Genomic DNA, 13,456 nt, shown 5'->3' on the forward strand with positions numbered 1-13,456 from the left:
ATAATATTTTATCATACAAACTTGGCCGGTTGACAGAAATCATTGACAAAGGTTACATGTTTTCCTTCATACACCTTATTTTGTATTTGTGTATCAGAGTATTTTCGTGGAAATCCTAAAAATTACAATATGGTTGAATTTTGAATCAGTAGTTCCATTAAACGAATATTCTAAAAACAAATAAACCACATAAAAAACATCACAGGTTTCATTGTGTTCATCATTAAGTATCCATCAGTTAATTAGCAGTTATAGGAATTAGCGTTTCAAACTCGGCAAAGGATGAAGTAGCCTGTCAGCTTCAGGTACAGTTGTCTTCTTGTGAGAAACAACTAAGATTTCAGCTTCCACAAACAAAACATCTTTGAAATATCTTGTACCACTGTTCATATTCTGAGACATCCTATAAAAATGTGAAAATGATAATTCGTATTTCGCAAAACTTCAAATCTTCAAGTTTGCTATATATATATATATATATATATATATATATATATATATATATATATATATATATATATATATGCATATATATATATATATATATGCATATATGTAACTAGGTTAATCGTCCGTCGGATGGCCCCATGTACAGGGACATGTCACGCCATGTGCATGTAAAAAGTAGATAACAAAAATACCTAACTCCAAGAAATATTCATGAGACCACTTCTGCAGATTTCGTTTAGAGTAGGTTCTTTTGGGCCGCTGCAGAGTCAAAAATTGTTAGGGACCCCATAATTTATTCTATGGAAGTGACACTCAAAAATTGCAGACGTTGTAGTTATATATGTCTACATTGGCTAAAGGTTAAGTGGGAAGGTTGAGATCGTACAAAACATGTCTAACCCACCGCTTTTTGCGCCTATCCATAATGATGAGCCTCTGGTCTTTTAAGTCTTGTATGTTTTTAACATTTTAGTTCATTTATATGTTTCAGAATTTAGGGTGACGTCCATTTTAAATGAACTGGTACACATTTTTGCTTAGGGAGCTGCTGAAGCCCGCCTCCGGGGGCGGGATTTTTTCGCTGTGTTGAAGATCCATTAGTGGCCTTGGACTGTTTTATGCTCGTTGGTCGGGTTGTTGTCTCTTTGACGCATTGCCCATTTCCATTCTCAATTTAAATGATTATGTGGTAACATCCTCATCAATATATTTGAAAGTTCAGACATTTCATACTGTAAATGATGTTTCAAATATATTAAAATCTTACATTATATTACATTTTATTTTAATAAGTTAAAAAATAACCTTTTTAAAGTAAATGAGATATTTATCATTTTGGTCGCCTCTCAAACATTACTATTAATTGGCTCATGTTTTTATTACCTCTTTAAGTAATATGGACTTGTTTTTTGTGTAAGTATTAAGTGGGACATTTAAAAAAATATTGTATAGGATGAAACGCCTTTTTAAAGGAATATATTGGTGTATAAACTGGACCAATTCACTCACAAAATAATAAAAGTCCGAAGGACTTTTGTGATATGTTTGTGAGTGACTTGGTCCAGTTTATACACCAATAAATTCCTTTTAAAAGGCGTTTTATTGGTGTATAAACTGGACCAATTCACTCACAAACTAATAAAAGTCCGAAGGACTTTTGTGATTCGGACTTTTGTGATATGTTTGTGAGTGACTTGGTCCAGTTTATACACCAATAAGTTCCTTTTAAAAGGCGTTTAATCCTTATAATTCTTTAAAATTGGAGATTAGTGCAAATAGGTATTTTTGACGTCGAGCCGGTCTTATTTTCGCTGCCATCTTGTTTCCATTGATGACAAAAAGGTAGTTCTGTCAACGTCGTTTATCGAAAAATAAATTAAAAACTTCAAGAGTGACTACCGGAAGCCTTCTCGACCAATCATATGAACGTATTCCCTAATATGCATATCATTTAAGAATTATAATGGAATAATATCAAGTTCTAAATTATCATTCTCAAGATGTTTGACACATAATACCTTAACGACATGAGGGAATACATGTATATAAAATGTAACTAACACCAAGTCCATTTATCAAATTAAATTCCAATTTTGTCATAAATAAATTGATATAGATCATATATTAATATCATCAATGTCCAAGCACCCTACAATATTGCTTCACTTTGAAATATATCTTCATAAAACTAGCTTTCTAGCCAATTGGAATACAAAGATAATTCCTTACAATAAAACTTAAAGGAAACACTTTCTAACTGATAAATCAGTAGTAGACTTTAATTCTTAATATTATTGAAATCACTTACATTTTGTCTGGTGTTGCCTGTAGCTTGGAATTATTGATACTGTCTTTGACTGTCAAATAGTGTCTATGTGTAAATCCCAATCGCCTTAAAATATAACACAGAAAAACAATGCAACTGCTGAAAAGGACTTAAAATGACCTGGAAGATATGTACCTTATCTACTTTAATCATGAATTGTTATAGACTATAAACTTGATTGAAATATACACGAGTTTTAAAATTTAAAAAAACTGTTCATACTTACTGTATTGATTTAATTTTCCATTCCGAAAACTCGGCGAGTACCAAGGCATACACCTCTTTGCCTGCCTGAAAGCATTATGTAAAATGATCAGTTATATTTTGAAAACAGGGTAAGAACATCTTTAAAGTGGATTCATTTTAGTTCCATTGTCTATTTGAAAGAGAAAATGATACATGTATAAGAGAAGTATTGCTACGATGTTGAATGGTTTTAATATCAGGATAATATTTTAACCTATTTTTCCTCAATAGGAAGAAAGGGTCATCAGTGATTGACTCTCATACATCTTACTTGTAATAGTAGTTTACAGACATACAACACAAATAATTGCAAATCAGTTTAAACTTAAAAAAAATAAAAACCCAAGTTAATTAGACCTGTGGCCATAAAATTGACACAATTCTAGTCATCTTCAACATATTTTCTTTCATAAAATTGCAGATCATTTAACATGTTTAAAGGATTATTGTCCTTCTTGCAGTGTCAGCATATAGATAGAAGATAAATTACATCATTGAATGAATTACGTATTAAAAAACTAAAAAGTATTGAACCAATAGTTAAGATTAGACATATTTATATTTACAGTATTTCCAAATATGTTCTGTCTTTCGCATATCCCAGCTGTGTCTTCCCTCATTTCCATATGCTTTGCTAATGAAGTACCGGTAATCCACCGTATATGCCTCCAATGTGCACTGTAATAGCTGTATGTAGTGTTTATATAAATAAAAAGATAAGATAAGATAATATAAGATCAGATATTTTCATTAACAGTAAAAATGTGGTATGAGTGCCAATGAGACAACGCTCAATCCAAGTCACAATGTATTTAAAGTTAACAAGTATAGGTCGAAGTACGGCATTTCTTTGGATATTTGTGCTAGCTGTTATTCATTCTATTTATAGTTGAAAAGTATATGATACATAACGATAACATATAGTTTTTATTTGAAAAGCTATTAAACCTTTTTTCATTCATATATATGATCTAAATTTAAATTATGAAAAGCTCACCTAGCACTTCCTTGAAGTTCAGTCATTTCTATGACCTCTTTCAGTTTGTGTTTGACGTGGACATCAAACTGTATAAGAAAAAAGTACATAGGTAAAACAAATGATCTTTCATTATAAAATCACAAACATAAATTCTCAAAAAATGTATCAATTATCTTAAAATCTTATCAATGTCCCTACCTTAGACAATCTTTTCCAGTACTAATGCCCTTAAAGGAAGACAATAACTATCAAAACAAAGAAGTTAACAAAGACTCATAAAACCAAAAGACATTCACAACAACTATAAATAAATAGGAACCAACACGAACTCAACTAAAACCAGGAGTGTTATAAGGTGCTCGGGTAGGGTAAACATTCCCTGCACTGTATACGACACCCTGTTCAGTCCGGTAATAATGAAAGGTTGTTATGACTGCGGAAGAGTATATGATATGAATTCCGACACACTTTTGGTATTTAACCTATCATCAGTAGTCATTTCAAGAAAAAGGTGTAAATATGAAACAGATTTATCTGTGTCGGAAGTATCTTTATTTTCAATAATTTTGATATATTAAATGTAAGTGATCACTATGGCAAGCCGTTTTACTATTTATTCTAACTTCAAGATCTCTAATTAACTTTATAAGATATCTCATATAGTTTATATATTTTTCTAATAAGATATTAGTTTATAAGATATCTTATCTATATTTTTTTATAACATATCTTATTTATATTTTTTTAATAAGATATCTTATAAACTATACGAGATATCTTATAAACTATATGAGATATCTTATAAACTATATAAGGTATCTTATAAACTGTTTGAGATATCTTATCAAGTATATCAGATATCTTATTTAAAAATTGTTTATAAGATATCTTATAAACTTTATCAGATATCTTATATATACTTAATAAGAAATCTTATATATACTTTATAAGATATCGTATATATACTTTATAAGATATCTTATATATACTTAATAAGAAATCTTATATATACTTTATAAGATATCGTATATATACTTTTTAAGATATCTTATATATACTTTATAAGATATCTTCTTCAGTTTATAAGATATCTTCTATAATTTTCTTTATAAGATATCTTATAAACTCTATAATATATTTTATATACTTTGTAAGGTATCTTCCATAGTTTATACGATATTTTATATACTTTATAAGATATCTTCTTAAATTTATAAGATATCTTCTAAAGTTTATAAGATATCTTCTAAAGTATATAATATATCTTATAAAATTAATAAGATATCTTATAAAGTATATAAGCTATCTTTTTAAGTTTATAAGATATCTTAATAAAACTAGATTATATAAGATATCTTATATACTATATGAGATATCTTATATATTATATTAAATATCTCATATATTATATGAGACAGATATCTTATATATCATATGAAATATCGTATATATTATATGAGATATCTTGAAGTTAGAATAAATAGAAAAACGGCTTGCCATAGATCACTGAATCTATTATCATTTAGAGACAGTACATCATCAATATATCGGAAAGTGATATTAAAAGACGGGGTCAATTTCTTTTCTCCTTTTTGTACAAATCTATAAGCATACGAAAACAACTATAATTGCCATTGCAAGCAATGGCGGATGTTATACAGTTGTCAAGTTGCCAGACGACCTTGCCATTGCTAGGTTTACGTCAGCAATTTTGAAAAAAAAAATCCATACTCAAAAAACACAACTCCCTACTGCTATGTAGTTCTGAGGACCATACAAATTGTTGACACCTACTTTGTATATTGAATATCATTGTTCTATGCTCAGGCATACTAGAATTATATACAAAAAACATAAAAAATACTGTTGACCAGAGTTTATAGTAATCGCGACCATCTTGGACCATCTCCTTATTAAAAAAGCACAACTTTATATGGTGGTTTACATTATGCCATAATTCCATAAAGATGAATGTGTCTATCCTTTTCCGAGAACTTGCCGGGACAATAAAGTTATGGGGAAAAAGATGATGATGAAAACAAAGAAACGAACAATAACAATATGCCCCCCACCCTTTGAAAGGGATAACATAATTAAACTTACTAAATTTAGAATCATTTGGTTTCTTTAATGTCACTTTAACTACTAACAGTGACAGTTTCATTTAAACCCATGAAGAGAATCCTCTGGTGATAGTCATTGGCATTGTGTCAAAATCATCACACATGGCACTAGTCAGACTTTGACACTGTAAACATGTCTGTAATAAGTAAAATAACAAATATACCGAACATCAAGGAAAATTTAAAATGGAAAATCCTTACTCAAATGGCAAAACAAAAAGCTCAAACTTATCAAACGAATGGAAACAACTGTCATAGTCCTGACTTAGTACAGGCATTCAATTGCAGAAAATGATGGGTTAAACCTGGTTTTAAAGCTAGCTTAACCTCTAACTTGTATTACAGCCGCTTATAAAATCAGTTATAGTTTTAACAAATTATATACATATGCATAAAACAGAAATATAGGTCTTCCAAATTAAAAGGAGATATCTGTCAAGATTATGAAAGCCACTAGGTAAACTCGATATGGTCTAAATAATAAATAACGGGTATCCCTAAAAAGCAATGTTTGATAGGTAAACATAAAATATGTTTCCAACTAGTATCTCAATTGTTTGTAAAACAATTGAAAGGTCTTTCCTGTTAAAGTGATGTTTTCGTAATGTACTTTGTACGACCTTTCATTTGATATACGACAAGCATACCTTCTGAAACTTTTCGCTTTTTACACTTAATGACCCCATCCGCCTTAATTTTCGATATCGGAAGTATGATGTATGTAATGTAGACTTGATGATCTTTCATTTGATATGCGACAACGCCATGTTCTAGAAAGTTTGATTTTTGCACTTAATAACCCCATCCAACTCATTTCTAGAGGACAGGAATCTGATATTTGAAATGTACACGTTATGACCTTTCATTTGAAATACAACAGCCTTACCTTGAAATAAAATTTTATTTTTTGCACTCAATGACCCCGCCCAACCCATTTTTGGGGGACGTCAATTTGATATTTGAAATGTACACTTTATGGACTTTCATTTGATATGCGACAACCTAACCATCTGAGAAGTTTGAATTGTTTGCACTAAATGACCCCACCCTTCCCCCTTGGATATAAAAGGGGTTTAACATTTTCATTTTTGAGTAGAGCTCGTTAAGACCTTCAATTTGATATATCAAATGACCCCATTTTGTAAAGAGCCAAAAATGATGCAATATCAATTATATAAATAGAACTTATGAAACTTACAAAGTAAATGCAAAACATGAAAATTTCAAATTGATTTTTTGGAGTTTTTTTTCATTGAATGTTTTTGGTATTTAATCAAACATACAAACATGTTGAATTCTTCAGTTTCTGAAAATTTCAGGTGGTAAACAGTTGTTGATTCAGAAATACATGCCTCCGCTCGAAAAATTTCAAACTGCATTATCTCTTAAACGACAACAGATATCTCAAATCTGTTAAATGATAAATGATCTGCAATTGTCAGGCAACATTGTGTAAAAAAATTTGGACAATTCCAAAGTTCATCAAGGTCACAAGGAATCATCAAATATATGATGCAATACCAAACTTGAGAACCGGAAGTCGTAGAGACATGCAACTACCACCATTCAACTCAGGACCACTTGACCTTTCAAATATCACGAGGTCAAGGTCATAGTACACTTTGAAGGTCAAGGTAAAATTTCATCATGACCTGACATTGACCTCAAACTGAAGGTCTTAAAATATTGATCATTTTTGCAGTTTATAGTAGGTTGATATCTGTTACCTTTTAAAAGATATGCACAAAAAACTATTCTTTAAAGAATTTTCTCGTGGTAACTTTTGAACAGACGGTCGGACATTTTTGAGCTTAATGTATAAAATGTAGAGCTCATCAAGAGGAACATTTTATACACAGTATGTATGCAGCAAACTCTTATCGTTTTCTTAATATGCAAGCTTAAAATTGCAGCGTAAATTTTTTTTGCACTCTATGACCTTTGACCTTGGGTGCAAATTGAAGGTCACATGAACTTAAGATTATTGGTGTAGGTCCCAAGTCTCTACGACTTCCGGTTCTCGAAATACAATTTTTCAAAAATTGTGTATATTTTTTCAAGAGAAATAACTCCTTATAAGGGTCAATAACGAAATTATTTTATATGTTCATTAACATTCCCATCTGTTCCTGTACATGTTGCCGTTTTCAAATCGATTCTATCCCTAATACTTTTTGAGAAAAATGCAGAGGAAAGAAATTGCTTCAAGGGGATATAACTCGCATAGGGGATGATGAAATCCTATGCAACCTCATATGGTAGTACATCATGATGAGATCTACCTATTGTCTAAATAAAGTCATGATATCTTAAAAAACAACGAGGGGGGAACATGTTGAAAAAAAACAATAAAAGGGAGATAACTTCCGAAGGAGATGATGAAATCCTTAACAGTGTCATCTGATAATACTTCAGGATTAGGTCTATCGATGGTCCATATTTGGTCTTGATAACTTCAAGAGAAACGAGGGGAGGGCATGTCAAAAAAATGTTGGAAGAAAAAAAAGAAAAAAAAAAAAAAAAAAAAGAAAAAAAAAAAACATTAGAAAAACAATAAGGTCTTTCCTAACGGAGTGGAAAGACCTTAACTAGTATCTCAATTGTTTGTAAAACAATTGAAAGGTCTTTCCTTTTAAAGTGATGTTTTCGTAATGTACTTTGTACGACCTTTCATTTGATATACGACAAGCATACCTTATGAAACTTTTCGCATTTTACACTTAGTGACCCCATCCGCCTTAATTTTCGAGATCGGAAGTATGATATATGTAATGTAGACTTGATGATCTTTCATTTGATATGCGACAACGCCATGTTCTAGAAAGTTTGATTTTAGCACTTAATAACCCCATCCAACTCATTTTTTGAGGACAGGAATCTGATATTTGAAATGTACACGTTACGACCTTTCATTTGATATACAACAACCTTATCTTAAAAGAAAATTTATGTTTTGCACTCAATGACCCCACCAAACCCATTTTTTGGGGACGTCAATTTGATATTTAAAATGTACGCTTTATGGACTTTCATTTGATATGCGACAACCTAACCATCTGAGAAGTTTGAATTGTTTGCACTTAATAACCCCACCCTTCCCACTGGGATGGAAAAGGGGTTTGAAATTTTCATTTTTGAGTAGAGCTCATTTAGACATTCAATTTGATATACATAATGACCGCATTTGGCAAAGAGCCAAAAATGATGCAATATCAATTATATAAATAGAACTTATGAAACTTACAAAGTCAATGTAAAAGATGAAAATTTCAAATTGATTTTTTTTTTTAGTTTTTCATTGAAAGTTTTTGGTAATTAGTCAAACATATAACCATGTTAAACTCTTCATCTTCTGAAAATTTCAGGTGGAAAGCTGTTGTTGATTCAGAAATACATGCCTCCGCTCGCAAAACTTCAAACTGCATTATCTCTAAAACGACAATAGATATCTCAAATCTGTTAAATGATAAATGATCTGCAGTTGAAGGGCAACATTGTATAAAAATTTGGGACAATTCCCAAGTTCAGTAAGGTCACAATGAATTATCAAATATATGATGCAATACCAAACTTGAGAACCGGAAGTCGTAGAGACATGAGACTACCATCATTCAACTCAAGACCACTTGACCTTTCAAATATCACAAGGTCAAGGTCAAAGTACACTCTGAAGGTCAAGGTTAAATTTCATCATGACCTGATCTTGACCTCAAATTGAAGGTCTTGAATTACTGATCACCTTTCCAGTTTAAAGAAGGTTGATATCTGTTACCTTTAAAAAGATATACATATGTTACTATAGTTTTTAGAATTATGTCAGTGTAACTTTTGAACAGACAGTCGGACATTTTTGAGCTTAATGTATAAAATGTAGAGCTCGTCGAGAGGAACATTTTATACACAGTATGTATGCAGCAAACTCTTATCGTTTTCTTAATATGCAAGCTTGAAATTGCAGCGTAATTTTTATTTGCACTCTGTGACCTTTGACCTTGGGTGCAAATTGAAGATCACATGAACTTAAGATTATTGGTGTAGGTCCCAAGTCTCTACGACTTCCGGTTCTCGAAATACAATTTTTCAAAAATTGTGTATATTTTTTCAAGAGAAATAACTCCTTATAAGGGTCAATAACAAAATTATTTTATATGTTCATTGTCATTGTCATCAGTTCCTGTACACTGTGTTGTTTTCAAATCGATTCTATCCCTAATACTTTTTTCGGAAAAATGCAGAGGAAAGAAATTGCTTCAAGGGGATATAACTCGCATAGAGGATGATGAAATCCTATGCAGCCTCATATGGTAGTACATCATGATGAGATCTACCTATTGTACAAATAAGGTCATGATATCTTTAAAAACAACGAGAGGGGGTCATGTTGAAAAAATCCAATAAAAGGGAGATAACTTCTACAGGGGATGATGAAATCCTTAACAGGGTCATGTGATAATACTTCATGATGAGGTTTATCGATGGTCCATATTTGGTCTTGATAACTTCAACAGAAACGGGGGGAGGGCATTCCCAAAAAAATGTTGGAAGAAAAAAAAGAAAAAAAAAAAAAAGAAAAAGAAAAAGAAAAAAAAACATTAGAAAAACAATAAGGTCTTTCCTAACGGAGTGGAAAGACCTTAATTACTATTATAAACCATATAAAAAAATGTATCCCTGAAGAACTGAATACAGTTACATATATAATCATGAGATAAACTCACCTTTGCTGACACCGATATAAATAGCCAATGGATGTCCTGTGTGCATGATGATGAAGCTGTTTCAATGCCCTTTTCCTTAATTTAATGTGTAAGGAATACATGAAAAATCTAATTGGAAATCTATTCATAAGGTTTAAAGGTACAAAGATACAGAAATACAGTATAACAGGTGTAATTGAGAAGCATTTACTGTTCAATAATCTGGATCAACCCCAGTGAATTTCATGCTGTTTGTTGCCATGTGTACATTTATGTTTATTTGTATTTTGTGTACCTTGTTTTTTGTCAATTGTCATGATATTTCCAAAAAAATAACCAATGTTATTTTATCACAAGACCACCTTCTATCGTTCTTCAATGTAAATGTTATTCAACTTAAATTTATACTTTATTTGGACTTAGAATTATTTTGATTTGAGTGTCACTGATGAGTTTTGTAAACATGGCGTAGATTTTTTTATTTTTAATTCAGATACTCTATGATAAATAATATCAGTATTAATTAGACAATATCCCACTAAAAGTCAATAACCATTACATTTATCTGTACATTTTTATTGTATTATGAATCCTTTTACCTTTAATTTCGGTTTCCTGAGTTTAGGTCTTGGGGGCATAGCCTTGGGTTGCTGTTGTTGTGATAATCCTTTAACTAGAATAAAAACGTTTCATTTATTACGACAATTTAATAAATCTCATGATAATTGCCTGCAAATCAGTGATTAACATCAAGTAAAGGAACCTCTTAGATGTTCAACTTTAACTTTAAATTGCTATATTGATATTTTTACATTAGTTGTGGACATATGAATACAATAATTCATGACCGTAGACGAACATTTGAAATTTATGACATATAAATGAATTATTTCATATGGTATGGAAGTCTTTTTCTTATCATGAATTAAAAATGAAACTCTTTTCTCAATGGGTATAAAGTAAAATAACCATACTGAACTTAAAGGAAAAAATCTAAATGAAAATGTAATCAAATGGCAAAACAAAAAGTTGAAACATAGCAAACGAATGGAAAGCAATTGTCACATTCCTGACTTTATAATGCATTTTAATATAATTATGCCGAGAAAATACAACACTTACCACTGCTATCAACAAGAACTTGTCCAATGATGTGTCTTGATGCTCTTATAGCCCTTTTTGATGAGTCAAACATAAAGTCATTATCTGTAAGAACATTTTCTGCAACTGGAAAATATATAAATCGAGAATATTCAATTCAAAGAGAATGATGTTGACACCAAAACTTGTAAGCGGAGCTATAAAGCATGTTCCTTAGACGAGATTTATAAAGGTGTACATATTTTACGGGTTAAATCAACCAAACATTTTTTTGAAATAAATTTCTGAAGAAATTGCAATACATGTATTAATGTTTAAATATTTGGCCGATACCAAAAAAGGAATAGTTGGTCTTAGTACACCGTGAATAAAAGTAAGAGTCTGACTTTCAAAGGATTGTTTTTTTTTCTTCTAATATTCGTGATATTTTTGTATTTTTACATTTTCCGACCGGTGTAAGAAAAATATTTCTAGTCTCTACAGAGAGAAATTTGTTCTCGGCAAATGATTGGTTGAATTTCTATGGCATTAAATCTTGCTTTCTTTCAAATTTTCTATTACTGTGGATTCATTTATTTTCGTGGGTACCAATTTTCGTGGATTAAGAAAAACTTACATGTTCGTGGATATTTAATTTCGTCGTTTAGCCATAATGTGTATACAAGTCTATAGGAAATTTGTAATTCGTTGAATAATTAATTTCGTGGTTCATCTGTACCCACGAAATACACAAAATTGGTATCCAACGAATAATAATGAATCCACAGAATGACGTAATGAAAACAGGCACATATAAAGAACATTTCTTTTTGCTGATCTTTGGAAAGAAAGGTCAAACTGTGTTTAAATTTCTTTTAAAAATCATTCGAGAAACAGATTCTGCCACTGTATATCGTAAATGAAAATTTAACTGTTTCGAGTAGAGAAATATCGTAATACACTTGATGCAGTGTTGGAATCATCTATATTTCTATATCCCTTTAATGTAGACAACTGTAGTGAATACCACTGTTCTATATTCATAATTCGATTAAGAGAAAAACTAGTCCAGGCGATAAACTTAAACCAAAGTAAACACAAAAACTACAAGAGGAAAACAACGGGGCAACAGAAACACAGAACTACAAGTCAAGCAGACGCCAACCAACATACGTCTGATTCCTGACATTAAAACTGAAATAGATGTATTATATTACCTTCAACGTAAAAACTCCGCATAATGAGGAATCTAATTGTTTTCTGTGTTTCCTGGTAACAATACTCCATTCCAAACTGAAAGATGGATTGCGTCTGATTCCCCTATTGTGTCTTTCAGATATGAATAACCTAAGATTTGGAAAAATGAAAATGTTATCATCGTTCGTATTTCACTGTAAATTGTTTTAAAATTGATAAACACCCCTAAACTAAACATGAAAATTACAATTTTGGAGAATTAATTGTTTTGGTTTTAAAACAACATTGCCACTGTCAGACGTTTTTTGTATAATTGTATCCGTTGCTTTAAAGTAAATATCTGGTTGTAAAACCTCTTTTTCTTTTCGTCGAAATGCCCAAAATGAGATAATTCAAATACAGAAGCTCTCTAAATTGTGGATAAATGACCTACAATGTAAACATCAACGTAAGTTTAATATGAAAACCAGAGCTATATGCACTTTACTTTGCTTCACTCAAAATTTTACGTTTAATTAAGAATAAGAAAAACAGCTTCCCAAAAAGGTAGCGTTCTATTTGGAAAACAAGTTCAATCAAATAGATGCTATCACTTTTTCGCAATAACTTTTTCAAAAATGTTTAACTTTTGTAGAGGGCCTACTTCAATATTTGCTGAACAATGATTTAATAATAACAAACATCTTCATGTCACAATGCTTCTGATGCAATAACATAAAAAGCTAGATTTCTTACCATTAAACACCAATGATTGTTGTTCTCACATAAAACTCCTAACAAAATGTCATAATCTTCTATATTCACCTAAAAAGGGTAGTGTAATTAGTTAAATCACGAATAAACTTTCAATATTGTAAAA

General features: G+C 30.8%; 1 protein-coding gene across 1 annotated transcript; it reads right to left on the minus strand.

The window, feature by feature from the left end:
• Positions 1-2,253: 2,253 nt before the first annotated feature.
• On the minus strand, positions 2,254-12,963 carry LOC127705531 (uncharacterized). The gene is made up of 9 exons (XM_052209859.1): positions 12,618-12,963; positions 11,443-11,547; positions 10,920-10,993; positions 10,342-10,416; positions 5,671-5,760; positions 3,519-3,586; positions 3,088-3,208; positions 2,502-2,566; positions 2,254-2,341 (listed from the first exon to the last, which is right to left on the minus strand). The coding sequence occupies exons 1-9, from the start codon at positions 12,685-12,687 to the stop codon at positions 2,254-2,256; spliced, it is 756 nt and encodes a 251-aa protein (XP_052065819.1). The 5' UTR covers positions 12,688-12,963.
• Between the last annotated feature and the right edge of the window lie 493 nt (positions 12,964-13,456).

Source organism: Mytilus californianus, unplaced genomic scaffold (assembly GCF_021869535.1).
Source record: "Mytilus californianus isolate M0D057914Y unplaced genomic scaffold, xbMytCali1.0.p SCAF_6, whole genome shotgun sequence".
In the NCBI taxonomy this organism is placed as follows: domain Eukaryota; kingdom Metazoa; phylum Mollusca; class Bivalvia; order Mytilida; family Mytilidae; genus Mytilus; species Mytilus californianus.